Here is a 16497-nt window from a genome sequence, read left to right as displayed (position 1 = left end):
TGTTGTTGTACAGCTTCAAGTATGTGTTTCATGCTATACTTAAAAAAAAAAAAAGGAGAACGACAGATAGAGAAAGAGAGAGAAGGAGAGACAGAAAGAGTAATTTTGAACTCTTATTTTTCAAAATTCCTTCACAAACCGCAATGTAACGCACGTACTATCCCACCAAATTAATTTGTCATTATTACACAAAACAGGAGAACCTGTCATATAGACTTTAAGACGTTTCATGTAGTTAAGTAAGTACATTTTATTTGTATAGCACCTTTCACAGTCAGAAGTCACAAAGTGCTTCACCAAAACAGTTAAAACACAGAATAAAATAGTAAAAACACAACACCTACAGTGAGCAATACACATAAAACAATATACAGTAAAATCAGTCCCTACTACAACTGTAATAAAAGGCTAGACTGAAAAAAAGTTTTGAGCTGACCCTTAAAAGCAGCAACAGAATTCAATGACCGAGAGTGGAAGATCATTCCAGAGTCTGGGCGCAACGGAATCTGCCCCGGGGTAGCACCACTAGGAGTGGAGTGAAAGAATAATTCAATGTAAAGCATCTTTAGGTGTCCACTCATCAGGACCAGGCCTTGAGTACCACAGCAATATTGATCTACCACACACAGGATGTCATAAAAAAGTGGGACCACACTGTGTTTTAAACCCACTTCCATTTTATTTCCTTTGGCTGAATATATTCTTATCTTACCATTTCTGAGGCTGACACAGACCCCTTGTTTGAAGAGAAAAGTATTTGAAATTTTTCATATGAATTTTCCAGCTGACCACCCAAAAATGTATGAACCTGTCCCGCCATCCCATACATTTTTGCTAAGAAAAGTGCTTCTTTTAAAAAAAGTAAAAAGTTCGTAACTGTTCGTTAGTTTTCACTGGGCAAAGTTCAAAGGAAAAAGACACAGACGTTGTCATTACACATTATTGTTGTCTTTGTTTGTAAGATAGTAATTTCACAGTCGGTTCACCCTTTAATCCTCTGAGACATTACCTTGTTCAACCCTCCATCAAGAAGTGAGTTGTACCACAATAGACCACCACGTGTCAGTGTTGCTCCACAGTCTAAAAGGTAGTAGGCCTAGTCTTGCCCTGCTGTACGCGCGCATTGGGAGCCAGTAAAATGCTGATCTGTGTCCATTTGCATTCAGTCAGGTAAAGTCCACAGGAGCATGTGCTGATATGATATGATGCTGTGATAATTAATAGAGGAGACAGCCATTCAAGCTCTAAACATGATGTTGTCTATATTTAGGTCTACGCCAGAGTTAAGTTATGTAATGTATATTGTTCATTCCCAGGTCCAGGAGCTTGTCCCGGTTATTATAGGTCCAAGGCGGTACATTACTTCCATGGGCACAGCCAGTGAATGAGGGACACTGAAACTGACAGCTACAAACACTACCATTCACTCACATCACATGCATGTGTTTGAGTGGTGTGAGGAAGCTCAAATACAAGGTGTCAAGTGAATTAATACTTTCACACGATATACAAATACCTATAAAGTTTGGATTGTAGTATTTTGTAAATCCAATTAGTCCATTTGGTAATTGGGCAGCATTATAATATTACTGCTGTTTGAGAAGATGTTTAAGGATTGCTGACCCAAAACAGATGTAATTCTCTTCTTGTTTCCAGCACTCTCCCCCTCCTTCTGCTTCTAATATGCCTACACAACACCCCCTCCCCAACCCCACCAACACCTCGTCTCCAGAGATGCCTTCTTCGCTTATGAAGGTTTTTATAATTAGTGACATACCCACACAGTGCAGGCAAGTGACTGTCTCTTTTCACACAGAACTCAATTTAACATCCAGTCATTTGTGACAAATGTGATTCAGTTTTGTTTACTGCCATCTAGAATTTGATAATAGATCTCAATTCTTGGATTTATCTCCGTTATTCAGAATTAGAGCTCCCATACTTTATATAATTCAACTCTTTTTTGAAGTATATGGAGGAGTTTTAATGTGGTGTATTATTCTTCACTAGGCCATGAAAGCAGCCACATTTCATCTTTGTGTCCTATTGTTACCTTTGTGTCTGCTTCTCACAGTGAAAGCTGAATGTCTTCATTTCAGAAATGAGAAATGTCAACACAGTATTTTTGTGCAGATAAAGGCATGTGAGTCAAAACCCCAACTATAATGAAGGCCATTATTACATCTCTAGTGCTGCAGAGCAGCTGGCCTAATTTATTAATTTATTTTCCTAGTTTATTGGCACCATAGTGCACATTCATTCATAATCAATTGACACTGGCTTTTCACAATCTTGTTAAAGTGAAAGGTCAAACAGATCACTTTTAGTTCACCCATTCACCCAACATTCTTTATTATTATTTTATGCCCATTGCCACACTTTGTCAATTTAATTCTTCACCTGTGGTAGCATCTCCGTTTAGTTCTCTTCTCTCCCTCTCTTTCTCGCCCACCACCCACCACCCACCCATCCTCCCTCTGCTTCCATATTGATTTACTCGATATCCTGCGGTCACATTCTTGTGGTGAAGGTTTCCGGCTTGAAAACCACTGACATTTACCTCTCAGTTATCACTATGCTTCATTTAAACCTTACAAAAAAGCACTGGATATTTGCTGGTGTTGATGAACTGCATCAGAAGCAGAGGTGAGGTAACACAGCTGTAGGGAACTGTTTGAATTCATTTGACCAAAGGTGCACATGCATAACTTTTTTGGTGAAGGGTGTGTCCCTTGCATATCACCATGGAAATGTAATTTCTATGCCCAGAATGTTAAACACCATGGCAATTAATGTTTTTTATATTTTGAAAAACCTGCAGTATTACAATGAGAGAGATCACCTCTCCACAGATCTGACCTGTAAAGACCTGCATGGAGACAGTTTATAACCGCACAGTGGAACATCTAGGACAAGCAGTAACATCTCCTTAGAGACAAGCAAGTGCCATATCCATCCATCCATCCATCAGAAAAGTTACACAGTGCACCTTTAATGTCTGGTTTGTAGTGTAATTATTATTATTATTTTATTATTATTAAGTGCATTGACATCACTTCACCTCCGATCAGAAGTCAGCATAAAAGTGATCATAGCTTCCAGGCTACAGATACTGCATATGAGGAAGTCCTCTTGCCACCGTTTGCCTCCCTTCTAACTTGAATGTGGAAATAGCTTCCATTCAAGGAAGAAGGTGAAAAATATCCTGCAGGAAGAGTCTAATCTCAGTAGTCAGTTAAAAAGAGTGGCATCGGCGGAGGGCAAAGGACCACATGTTGAGAGGGAGGTAGGGCCTAAAGCTGCCCCCTGCACTCACTCAGTGGTGCTGGAAGGAAGAAGCCCAAATTTACTGAACTGGGTGGGGGGCATACATACAAAAATAAGGACTCGGGAGATGCAGGTAGGGCGCTCAGAGGGGCTCACCGTGACAGGACCACCGGCAGCACAGCTTAAAGATCTGTGCTGTGATCCAACATTAACACATCATTCAAAGATCATTGACTGAGGGCTAAATGTGGGTTTACGTTGGTGGTTCAAACTGTGCAGCAGAAGTAACTGCAGATCAAATTCAGATTTAATACAACCAGAGTTTTGTGTTTTGTTTTTACTTTGATTAGTTGTGACCCAATTTTGATTCTTATTTTGTGCCCTAGTAGTAATAGTACTCAAGTAATAATACCAGTATCCTGCATCAAAATAATTGTAGTTGTTAAAGAAGTAACTCAAGTAAGAGTAAAAAAAACTGTTAAAATATTTGGGGAAGCTACTACTCAAGTAACTATAGTAACTATAAGGATGGATCACAAAAATGAGAAAAACAAAATCACATTTGAAGGAGCAGTGCAAGAAACACAAATGTTCAAATCATTTCAAATTGTCAACATAACGCTTTTTTCACTTGAAAACTTACCAACAAAGGGAAGAGTAACCACAATGTTCAATTAAAGTAAGAGTAAAGAGTAAAGTAAGATACTTCAATACATATATTATTCAAGTAAGAGGAAAAGTATGGTGCTAGAAAACTAGTATTTCTTTAAAATGTTACTCAAGTGAATACTAGTGTAAAAGTGTAATAATGTTACTGTGTAAAAGTAACTGCTTCACAGTGGTTCCCAATCACAATATCTATTGCGGTATGTTAATTATTACTTGTATATTGTATGTTTTAATGATGGGGTGAAGATCCCAAATAAACTACAAATAACATCATTATTATTATCCAGATAATATTACCGGTAAATGTCACTTTCAAGTACCTCCTGGTTATACTATTCCTAAATCAGAGTTGATTTGGTTATTGTTTCCTGTTTAGAGGCTCAAGGTTTGTTTTTAGCCAATTCAGACAATATGCAAGTGCATATTTTAATTTAAATTTATTACAAACATTTAACTTGCAATTTATAGTGAAACATTTCAACTTTTCCTCACACTTACAACAGCACATCTGACTGAAGCAGTTAATGTGCTCAAGAGCCAGCTGTCCCTCAAATAACACACTAAATAATTCACAACGCAACACACACAAGCAAATGCTCGTCTATGTGTGCCGCGGTGGAGGTCAGGGCAACAGCTTTTTGTGTGTAAACTTGACAAGTAAGTAGCAATAGAAGAGCCAGGAGGAATGGAGCGAATTGCTTGCTATAGTTGTATTAAAGAAGTGTGTATATGTGGAAACCAAAGTACTGTAGCTTTATGTGTGTCCTCTTCACTAATGGAAATTTGATCATGTGTTGAGCCAGCAGAAGTAGAATTGCAGTAGATCCATCATGTCAAGTCCTGGGTCAATGTAGAAGGCCCAGCCTGACACACAGGGTCCTTAAGTAATGTTCTCTTTGAAATGTTTGGATTCAGCTGAACTGCAGCCAACACTTTAATCGGAAATGCAAAGTCTGTGATGATCAGCAAAAAAGACAATTTGCCAAGAATGGAAAGCAAGTGGGTGTGGATTCTTTTTGGGTATTTTGCCAATTGAAATAAGCTCAGTAACTCATTTGGGAAAGCAGGTAGACTACCAAGTAGAATGTTATATTACCCCACCACAAGGAACTGCAAACTGTGTAGTCACTTAAATGTATCTTTTTGCACTCAAGACCCACACGCTTGTGCTTTGAGGACAAACTGCTTATTATAATTTATCTACTGCACATAAATGTAGAATGTCAACGTTATTTACTTCTCTGTATGTTGTCATCAATATTAGACTATTCATTGTAAACTCTTTTGTAGTGTATTCACACACAGATATTATGACTAGAGCAAAAAAAAAAGGACTAGTATATTACATTCATTCCTTGTTGAGCAAAAGGACAGTCTGTGTACACAGATTACCAGTGAAGGCTTTTTGAGCAGTGAGCCGTTTACACTACTGAGGTGATAAGTAGCCAATATTGAATTTTTAGCACATATGAGATCAGTTTGTCCGAATATTGTGAATGAGGCGTAACTGACTAATAAAAGTCAGTCACTAAATTGGCTCTGCAATCTGCTTCATACTTATGCAAACTCAATGGCAACAGAATTGCCAGTACCAACAGCAATTTCTGTCATTGAATGTGAGCTGTGACTTGAGCTCTTGGGTGTATTTGTTTTTTGGTATGGTTACATTATCATTTTGTCACTGAGAAACTATCCTTGTCAAATTTGATCACACTATTAATATGCTATAATAAGGGAACTTTCATAGATTTGAATATAATCTGGGTGTGTCTGTTTGAATAAGCAGCCCACTGTTCTCACATCACACAACATTACACTCCCATTTGAAGTGTGAGGCTGATAATAGTATGAGGAGAAACAGGGCCGAAGAGCTGGCTGGCCTCACTCTTGTATTATTGCTCTGCTGCTTTAACAGGCAGCGTCCACGCTTAACCCCCTCTTCTTCATCTCTCTGCTCGCCCCTCGTCCACCCCCACAACTGCCTGATGATGTACAGACTCCACCGAGCAGGACTTTCAAACGATATAATTACCATTTCAAACAAGCTGCTGCTGCTGCCTCATAGACCCCTGAGCTATGGCATGTATGAATGGGGCAAAGTACATTATCATCTTATATATCTTTCTCTTAACTGCAAAACTACTTTACGAACATCTCATCCGGTGCTGTGCTGTTTCAATTAGTGAAAAGGCTGTGTGTGTGTGTGTGTGTGTGTGTGTGTGTGTGTGTGTGTGTGTGGTGGGGTGTGTTTGCTGCGAGGGATCCGCATGGCTTGTCAGTATCTCAAACAATACCCTTGTTTTCTCTCCTGTCAATTACTTGGCAGATACATAGCCGAGTTGGACCACTAAACATGTGCGACATGATTCTTCTTTGATTCTGCATTGTCCCAAAAAATAATAGCATCATCATTGCCGTTACTCCCACCACCCCAGAGGCATTTATTTTGTTCATTTGACAGCTCGACACAAACAGACTCAACAGCCCAGTGGATCCTACTGCAAAATTCATGTCCTTATTCATCCCCTTATGCACAAATGTCAACCTTTTGTCTGCGTCTATCCTTCCTTTCCCCTTTAGGTGCCCTCCCAACCTTCACAAGCTCTATTTTGCTTCTGTGGATATTGCCATGCCCTGTAGCCCCTGCTCCTTCATGACCGTACCCCAACATAGCATGTCTATTACACGTTTACACAGCGTACTTTAATCCCCTGCATTCAACTCTGCGCCTGTGTCCTGCATTGATATTACATATTTTCCAACATATCGGGCGCTCACTTGTTTTGTTCCTCTGTCTTTCTTCCTTTCTCTTTGTGCTTGGGGATCCTCTAGTGACATCACCACTCCTTCAGTTACCATGGTTTCAGGAAAAAGTGGGGGCCCTAATAACTGGATAACCACTTGGATGAGACGGGTTGCACTGTTTCATCATACAGAGAGAAGAGTCAAAATGTGACAAGGACTTACTCTACTACTTTAATTACATGAGACAGACACTTGGAGCAATAAAACAGATGGCCAGTGTGTGTGCGCAGCTATGCGAGCGCTAACGATGGCTCTGTGTGAACAAACAGGCTTTCATCGTACAGATCTTCGTCCAGATCCTTTTCTTCCTCCGTGAAGTATGTGGGGAAAGGCGGGTCCAGCAGAGTGGACTTGTGGGTTGGCAAAATCGTGTCCCGTATCTGAAACATCACATGCTCGAAATTAAATTACTGTTTTTAATGGCACTCATCTGCAAAAAACTCATAATCTTCCTACTGCTCAACTAATGTAGCATGACTTTGTGATGGAATGCAAGTCTTTTTAACCAAGTTGTAGCGAGCAAATAAGAAACCATTAGAGCCAGCAGTAATCTATCATATTTTCACATACACCCTCTAAAAACACAACATAACTTTAAAATTAAGATTTATGAAGCAATTCTGAGGAAGCCTGCATTTAAAAAAGGCACAAACCTGATTTTCTTGCGCATATATACACACATAACTCAGTTAACTGTAGCACTCATAAGAGTCAGAGGGAAAAAAGGCTTAAGGCCCTCAAAAACAGCTGAGGCAAAACTGTAACAAACCTGTTCTAATTTAAAATAGTTATATCAATTGGGCTATATATTCATTTAAGAATACACTTCGCAGCTATATTTATCTATTGCATGGATAATGTAGTATACTGGTCATACATAGCACATACTGTATGTTGAAGCAGCACTGTTTATATATTGATGACTTGTGGTACTGGACTCTCTTGTGGGAATAAAACTATGTCCTCATGTAATAAATCATTCAATTTGAGCATTAAGAGTTTTGAGGTTATGCCAAGGGTAGTCATTTGTGGCAGAGGGTGACTCAACATAAATTAATACATATCAAGGTTAAAGTCCGACAGACTGACTAAAATAAAAATAATGTTTTTGGGAAGCTGAGTGGAAGAACGGTAATACACATTTGTAATCATTTACCCAAACAAATAATAGTTGGAGCATGTTTATTTGCAAGCAACTAAACGTCAAGGCTCCCATGCGGAGTATGGAGATGGATGCTGGGATCTTACAGCTGCTGATCCAGCACAAAGTAGATGGATCTCATTGCCTCAGGTGTGATGGCACTAAACAGGGGCAAGGTCACGAGTCTCCACACTAAGCATGTGGATTGACCTTTGACATTTAACTTCACTCTGGGTTTGCATAATTATTGTTTTACCTTCACTAAGCAATTTCTGTGTCCAGGGACGGAGCCGTTTACATAAAGCACATTATACTTGGTATTGACCCTCCATATCTGTAGAGAGTTAGACAGAGAAGACACGTGAGAATATTGAACAGAAATTACAATCAAGGACAGCGCAAGTTCAAAAGAACAGAAGCACATACCTTAAGCCCGTGGGCTGTTTTGGAGATGCAGCCCATCTTCCCCGGCATCTTTTTCCCTTTCCAAACTTTGGCTGGGTCCTGGACACAGATGACGAACACAGAAATGTGTGGATTAGTAGAAGCCAACTGTTCGTATCAGGCTGGGATAAGCGCTTTACATGAACATGAACAAATGTGTGTGTGTCTCACCCCTCCGGGTCCTGATGCTCCCGGCCTTCGGTGAGTCTTGGTTTGGCCATGGGTGGCAGGCTGGCCTTTGAAGCCCCATCTTTTCATCACACCTTGAAAACCTTTACCAATCCTGGACACACAACACTTCATTATTGGTTCTGCATGGTGTGCTTGTGTGTTTGAGAGCGTAATTTAAGTGTAGGGAATATAGGATTACTCCTCATCATGGTGAAATAGGGTTTTAAGTTATACATTAACTAAAAAACTGAGTTGGACACTCTGGAACCTGGCATGATAAATCAAATGCCTTCCTTCCTGGTGGTCAGTGATAAATTGTCAAGTATTATTTAGGTTACAGAGGTCTATACTAATAGTAATTCTCACTATAATGTCAAAGAACACGGCCAAGTCGGCAAGCTGGCACAAAGCCACTTACGTTTTTGCTGTAACATCCACATATTGGCCAGGACGGAAGTGTGCTGCATGCAGAGGAGTGCCTGAGTACATAAAGGGTTCATAATAAGTCACTGTTGGATGTCGGACTTATGTTGAGCTGAATAAATACCTGGCTTGATGATGGCATTATCCGAGACTCTAAAGGTGCTGACTTTCTGTTTTGGCGGCACTCCTGCATTCCTAAACATCTCCATTAGCGCATCCGACCTCTGTCAGACAAAAGCAATAAAAGCGGGTTAAGGATGGCAATTAAAAAACACACAAGAAAGCATTTGGCACCACTTGAACTTAACCATTTTAAAATTTGCCAAGGGTCTGTTAGGAGCGCACGTGCCAGAAGACAGCGCATGCACATTTGGCAGCAAGCGTCTGACATTTGCCTTCACTCAGCTTCCTCTCATCTCAGCCCCCCCCTCTTCTGTTGACTGGAGCAGCGCCTGCCAAAGAGCCTCACTCTGACAAACTCACACTGAAGTGCACTGTGAGAGGCATTCAGGGTGAAATCTCTACACAGGCATTAAATATCTGTCCAGCGCTGATGAAAATATCAAACCCTAATCTATCACAGTAGATAGAAGGCAAAAAATGTATTGTACTGAAAGATTGTCTAAACACGCTCATGCAATAAACCCTCCAGTCGGAGCTCGAGTTGATTAGGGCCATCTCAGTTACTTTCAGATGAAGTGTGGCTGTCGACGCTAGCGAAACACAGCAGCAACAAAAGGTCTCACTGATGCATTTATTTGGACAGCGGAGAGAAAATTAAAGTCGCTGGAGCTTTGTGGGCAAGCATCATTTCCCGACAAGCAGCGGTAATCCAAAGCCAATCATGCACAGGCCGATGGGAGGAATATAGCTATGATTAGTGGCCAGTGCTGTTTGATTTAAAAATATAAAGTACTAAATAAGTAAATTGTGAGAAATGCACTACTAGTGAGAGTTTGAGTGAGAATATAGTTTAATGGCTCAAATCTCAGACTAAATCATAGTTTACAACATGAACCCATATGAAGTGATGAGGAAGAGTATCCCTTATACTGTGTCTTTAATTATTATGAATCCGTTTTCTTGTTAGTAAATTGCCAAGTACTGTATAACTATTATATTTTCTTTTTTAATATTTATGCCAAACTTAAAGGTGGTATGGACGATTTTTTTCAGCAAATTTTTTATCATATTTCCTCGTGGCGTGGATAAATCATTTGTCCTGCCACGTATCAATCATAAAATGCACCTATCGCTCACCTGCAGCCGCGTGTGGTTCGTCCCCACGTTTCCGCGTGCATAAGCGCATGGATCTATCATAATATAGTTCCCTCAGTGTACGGGGCAAAATGAAGACGGAGAAAGACAGTTCGATCTGACGCAGAAGTGGACAGAAATCTACGGGAGACGAGCGATGCGATGCGATCCGTTGCGCTAATAAACAAACGCACGTGTGTGTTGTATCAGTCCGCACGGAGGAGTGCGCATGCGCACTTCCGCCTGCGTTCTCAAATCGCCGAAAAATCGTCCATACCGCCTTTAACTTACAAAAACCTCCAGGGTTCGGCTTGCCACACCCCTGATTGGGAAACACTGATCTACACTATATTATTTTCCTTTGTTGACAATAATGTGATTTGAGTCAAGACTTCAGACACATATGAATCATGCATTTCAGATAAACAGAAAGGCAGAAACCTATTGATACTGACTAACAATTATTCCTAACCCTATAAATTTAGCAGTTTAAAGAAAACACGCACAGGAGTTAAGAGTTTAGAGAAACCAGATATCTAGTTAACAATACAATTTTAACAGCAATAGTTCTTTGCAAGTCTTTCTATTTTTTATTCTGTTTTAAAATTAGGCCAGAGGCAAAACATTTATTCATTAATTAGTATTCCAGTGATTCAGTGCTGTTCCTGCATAACACCAGGGCACTCAAGAGGCGATAAGTTGGTGCTGCAGAGATATTTTGGTTTGTGTCCTCATCAAGATTCAGGAGGTACACAATGCAACCTCAAGTTAATTACTTTAGAACTTCCTTTTGAACTTTTAAATGAATCTTTCTGATCACTATATGTAGACCAGGTGAAATGTTTAAACACTTCTTACATGGAAAGGCGATACGTTTTTTCCTCCGACCAACAAGGCAGCTGTGTGGCCGTCGAATTCATCTTTGGTGAGGTACTTTAATACATGACAGTCTTGGACCTGAAAAAAAAAAAAAGGACATTAAATGAACAAGCAGACGACACAGCGTTCTAAACACATTCACTAAAATTGGAGCAGATATTTTAGTCTGGCCTTGAATCTGTTATCACATGATGACGCTTGTTGAAAAACTGACACGTTTTTAGCACAGACATCTTCACCTATTTACCACATTATGTCATCATCAATAAAGGAGAGGGAACACAGTTTGGGGAGATTAGATCGGGATTAAATCACAACTATTGAGGTATCTCCTGTTTGAACGTGGGTTTTGTGCTGATGAAGAATACTCAAGTGGAAAGACTTTAAGTGTTTAATAATTGTTATTCTCAGTGTACGCACCGTAGAACAATCTAATTTAACAAAGTGGATATTTGATCAGCATTATTGATGGTAGACAAACACACACTGGCACTGGAACGCCTGAAGATGGAGTGGTAGTTTAAAATGATAAGCAAAACAATTATCAGATTAGAACCAGAAGAAGAATGTGAACGTAGGCTTTGCTAAATAAAACTGTTGTCTACTTTCACAAATTAAACTTTAACTCCTCAATTTTTGCTTGTCATTATTTTTAATGTTAGATTTTATTTGCAATTAAAATAGCCTGTGGCCCTGTGCTACTGGATTGACAGTAATAAAAGTTGTAAGAACACGTGGATAAAGATACTTGTATGTTATCATGCAATTACTGGCACATAAACTACAGTCAATAACTCTATTTGGATGTGAGATTTCTTCGAGGGCAGAGCTGGTTCACCCGACGTGTGCTAGTTCATGCACTTTTGGTCAGAGGCTGAGGACAAACTTACACTTTGGGTTTGTGACTCAATATTTTGAACATTAACAAATTTAGATGTTGCTTATAGTAGTTCTTTCAAGTTTAATGTTCAACTAATCCAAAATATCTTGCAAGCCATCTCATAATTCTATTTTGAACCCCCAATTAAGATCCTTTGCGCTACTTCCAGAATTCCCATTTCTCTGACATGAGAAAACAAGTAAACACCAAAGCGGCATACGGCGACCTCTATTAGCACTTAAAAAAGGCACAACTTCATAAACTGGTGGTGAAAACAGATAAAATAATCCTTTCATTTATTTTACTTTTTTATGGGAAAGGAATCAGCTGATGATTGCAAGCCTCACAATTGTGGCATAGATAAATAATAATAAATAGCCTCACAATAAATGGCATAGAGTCCAAGCAGACCAACAAAATAACAAACCATCCTTAATCAATAAAGCTACAAAAAGCCTTTCCATGGCAAACACTCAATTAGATATTGTTCATAACACTGATTTAAATAAATCAACAATTAAATAAAGAAAAGGTCTTCAAATTATTCACATGAATGTGTGCCGTATTCAATCAAAAACTGATTTGATTAGCAAAACAAGCAAATCCAGGTACCGTATATTCGTATTCTCTGAAACATGGCTAATCTCCAAAATCTTGGATGCTGACATTTCTTTGGACAATTATAATCTATTCCATTGTGATGGACCGAGCAAAGGAGGTGGAGTAGCAATAGCTTAAAAATTGTGTTATAGTGTATCTTTAAAGGCCGTGGCTAGAGAGCCGCGGCGCGGTCAAATTGCCACGCAGTTTCAGGGACCACGGCATTTCCCTTATAGCCCGTTATAGCCTCATGGCCAGTGTTGGGAAAGTTGACTTTCTACATGAACTAGTTCAGTTCATAGTTCATACATTTTGAAGGATTAGTTCAGTTCAGTTCTTTTTTTCAATATTATGCAATAATTGTTCTAAATTATTCCACAGCCCATATACAACCACAAGCAGCAATTATTTTATTAGTTTATTGCTGAAAATATGTGTCAGATTTCATCTTCATATCCAATTTTGAATCCTTACAAAACCAGGATTTACATTCACATTGAAGGGACAGACTTCCCCCATGTGTTGCTGTCCATTCAGTCCACACTAGCAGCAGCAGCAGCAGCAGCAGTAGTAGTACTAGCAGCAGCAGCAGTAGTAGTACTAGCAGCAGCAGCAGTACTAGCAGCAGCAGCAGTACTAGCAGCAGCAGCAGTAGTAGTACTAGCAGCAGCAGCAGCAGCAGCAGTAGTACTAGCAGCAGCAGCAGTAGTAGTACTAGCAGCAGCAGCAGCAGCAGCAGCAGCAGTAGTACTAGCAGCAGCAGCAGCAGCAGCAGCAGTAGTAGTACTAGCAGCAGCAGCAGCAGTAGTACTAGCAGCAGCAGTAGTAGTACTAGCAGCAGCAGCAGTAGTAGTACTAGCAGCAGCAGCAGTAGTATTACTAGCAGCAGCAGCAGTACTAGCAGCAGCAGCAGCAGTAGTAGTACTAGCAGCAGCAGCAGTAGTAGTAGTACTAGCAGCAGCAGCAGTAGTAGTAGTACTAGCAGCAGCAGCAGCAGCAGCAGCAGTAGCAGTACTAGCAGCAGCAGTAGTAGTACTAGCAGCAACAGTAGTAGTACTAGCAGCAGCAGTAGTAGTACTAGCAGCAGCAGCAGTAGTACTAGCAGCAGCAGCAGCAGTACTAGCAGCAGCAGCAGTAGTACTAGCAGCAGCAGCAGCAGTACTAGCAGCAGCAGCAGCAGTACTAGCAGCAGCAGCAGCAGTAGTAGTACTAGCAGCAGCAGCAGCAGTACTAGCAGCAGCAGCAGCAGTAGTAGTACTAGCAGCAGCAGCAGCAGTACTAGCAGCAGCAGCAGCAGTAGTAGTACTAGCAGCAGCAGCAGCAGCAGTAGTAGTACTAGCAGCAGCAGCAGCAGTAGTAGTACTAGCAGCAGCAGCAGCAGCAGTAGTACTAGCAGCAGCAGTAGTAGTACTAGCAGCAGCAGTAGTAGTACTAGCAGCAGCAGTAGTAGTACTAGCAGCAGCAGCAGCAGCAGTAGTAGTACTAGCAGCAGCAGCAGCAGCAGTAGTAGTACTAGCAGCAGCAGCAGCAGCAGCAGTAGTAGTACTAGCAGCAGCAGCAGTAGTAGTACTAGCAGCAGCAGCAGTAGTAGTAGTACTAGCAGCAGCAGCAGTAGTAGTAGTACTAGCAGCAGCAGCAGCAGCAGTACTAGCAGCAGCAGTACTAGCAGCAGCAGCACTAGCAGCAGCAGCAGCAGCAGTAGTACTAGCAGCAGCAGCAGCAGCAGCAGTAGTAGTACTAGCAGCAGCAGCAGCAGCAGCAGCAGCAGTAGTACTAGCAGCAGCAGCAATAGTAGTACTAGCAGCAGCAGCAGCAGTACTAGTACTAGCAGCAGCAGTAGTAGTAGTAGTACTAGTAGCAGCAGCAGCAGCAGCAGTAGTACTAGCAGTAGCAGCAGTAGTAGCAGTAGTAGCAGTAGCAGCAGCAGCAGCAGTAGTACTAGCAGTAGCAGCAGTAGCAGCAGTAGTAGTAGTAGCAGCAGCAGCAGCAGCAGCAGCAGCAGCAGCAGCAGCAGCAGCAGCAGCTTTCAACCCCACAGTTTATTCTCAATAACATGAGGGAAAACTTGCTGGGCAAAGTTCGCACATAAATGTTAGATTGTTCCCATCCTCATCGACCTTATCATAAAACTCATGTAACTGGTCATAAAAGGGCGACTCCCTAAAAATAATACTGAGAAAATAAAAGTAGTAGGTTTTTGTTGTCCACTGTCTGCATCTAGCTGCTAGAGGACTTCTTTACCATTCTTTCCACTTTTGATAACTCTGAGGACCTTGTTTTAGGAGACATGGATATCGATTGATTGTCCAAAACTTCTGACAGCCTAAAAAAAATCTATTGAGTTAAATCTAACACAAATGATTACTGCTCCCACCTGACTTGACCCTAAAGATCCACTTAAAGCAACATAACTGGACATTATCTTAAGCAACAAACTTCAGAACTACCAATGTTGTGGGGTCTTTCCTCTTGATTTTAGTGACTACTAAAAATGGGAAAAGTGTGTTAATTATGGGAAAGAGTGTCTGGAGTGTCTGCCAGTGTGGTCCCATAGATTTGGTTTTCCATTTGTTGGATCACTAAGCATGGACAAAATGTATGATTCATGTCAGCAATAGAAATGAAGGTTTTGCTATTTCTGTCATGTCTTTGTGAATTTAATGCATGTTTCCTGTTGTGTTAAGCTCTTTGAATTGCCTTGTGTACAAATTGTGCTCTACAAATAAACCTGCCTTTCCACTAAAAGTGTCCTATTGGATGTGTGCGGAACACAAAATGTATTCAATCCAAATCAAGTGTAGCTGTTAACATGAACAAGCATTTCTGTCTAAACTTTTGACCTTATTTCACCCAACCCACTTTTCCCACACTATCGGCTCTGCTGTTCCAGCGGAAAACTTCATTTGTTTTTTAATGGAGAAAGAGGAAAAAGTCTTACCGCTAAATATGCTATGAAGTAGATTAACCACTCGACTGCACAGCTTTGGACTTTTTCAATTAAACATTTAATGATATTACTGATAAACATGCTCCTCTTAAAAGAGTCAGGTTTTGTCCAGACATTGCAGTTTTATCTCAAGAGTGTGACAAACCAAGGCAACCAAATCAGCAGCAGAATGGCAGCAGTTTTGTCATAAGTAGGGATGCGTAGCGCTACGACGGACCGGATCTGGACTTGTAAAAATGTTTCGGTTCAGGTCCAAAAAAACTGAAACCCCAGTGATTCGGTTCTGGATTCATAAAATATAGCACTCAAATAATATATCCTATTTGTTCTAGAATCTAGACCATCTTAAACCTTCCATTGATCGCGAAATTCGCGCTGGAAAAGAGGTAAACACTGCGATGAGCCGCTGTCAATAGCGCACACGGACCCTAATTAGCGACGCATGCGTCTTCCGGGCATAAGTTGAAGCCGGCGAAATAAGTTTAAAGATGCGAGAGACAGGAGCGCCTCGTACGTGTCGAGCTGTGCAGAACCGTGTATCCACATGTGAACATTGAAGTGAAGCCGGTAAGATCGCTGGCTTTATCAGAACTGTTTTAAGCTGTGGCCGCCGCGTGCGATGTTGTGATGGTTAACGTGCTGCGGGTTAAAGGGGCGGGGTCAGCGTGGTCTTGTCTGGGTGTAAATATGAATGAAATAACTTAAGTGTTATGTTGTGGTGTGATGTATTTGGCATTAAGTAAATACAAAGTAAAGTCAAAGTAATATTGCTTAATTGCTGCATTCATTAATTGGAGTTTATATTTTGTAATAGTATTTTGTATTTGTATTCTACAGGTGTTAAATATGGTCTGGTGTTTAATGCTGCTAATATGATGTATTATTTTGATTTGTTGTGTAAAATATTTTCATATTCTACTTTTGATACTGCTAAGTTGATTGCTTTATAGTTGTTCAAGTTGACTTTTATGCTAGTTTTTGTAACTCTGTTATTTTACACTGTGACTTAATTAT

At 40.5% G+C, this 16497-nt stretch overlaps 1 protein-coding gene across 1 annotated transcript in view; it reads right to left on the bottom strand.

The window, feature by feature from the left end:
• Nucleotides 1-6889: 6889 nt before the first annotated feature.
• The window catches only part of mrpl3 (mitochondrial ribosomal protein L3), a 14622-nt gene continuing 5014 nt past the window's right edge, over nt 6890-16497 (bottom strand). Inside the window, exons 4-10 of the mRNA XM_072447578.1 lie at nt 11036-11134; nt 9045-9144; nt 8916-8976; nt 8498-8609; nt 8309-8386; nt 8139-8216; nt 6890-7121 (exon numbers count right to left, since the gene is read on the bottom strand). Of these exons, the coding sequence (XP_072303679.1) occupies nt 6972-7121; nt 8139-8216; nt 8309-8386; nt 8498-8609; nt 8916-8976; nt 9045-9144; nt 11036-11134 (678 nt within the window). The 3' untranslated portion in view covers nt 6890-6971. The remainder of the gene's footprint in view (nt 7122-8138; nt 8217-8308; nt 8387-8497; nt 8610-8915; nt 8977-9044; nt 9145-11035; nt 11135-16497) is intronic.

The sequence above is a fragment of the Eucyclogobius newberryi genome, unplaced genomic scaffold, assembly GCF_026437365.1.
Source record: "Eucyclogobius newberryi isolate DKJ021-1_F unplaced genomic scaffold, fEucNew1.0.hap1 SCAF_16, whole genome shotgun sequence".
Lineage (NCBI taxonomy): Eukaryota > Metazoa > Chordata > Actinopteri > Gobiiformes > Gobiidae > Eucyclogobius > Eucyclogobius newberryi.
This window is presented reverse-complemented; position numbering and strand designations above follow the sequence as displayed.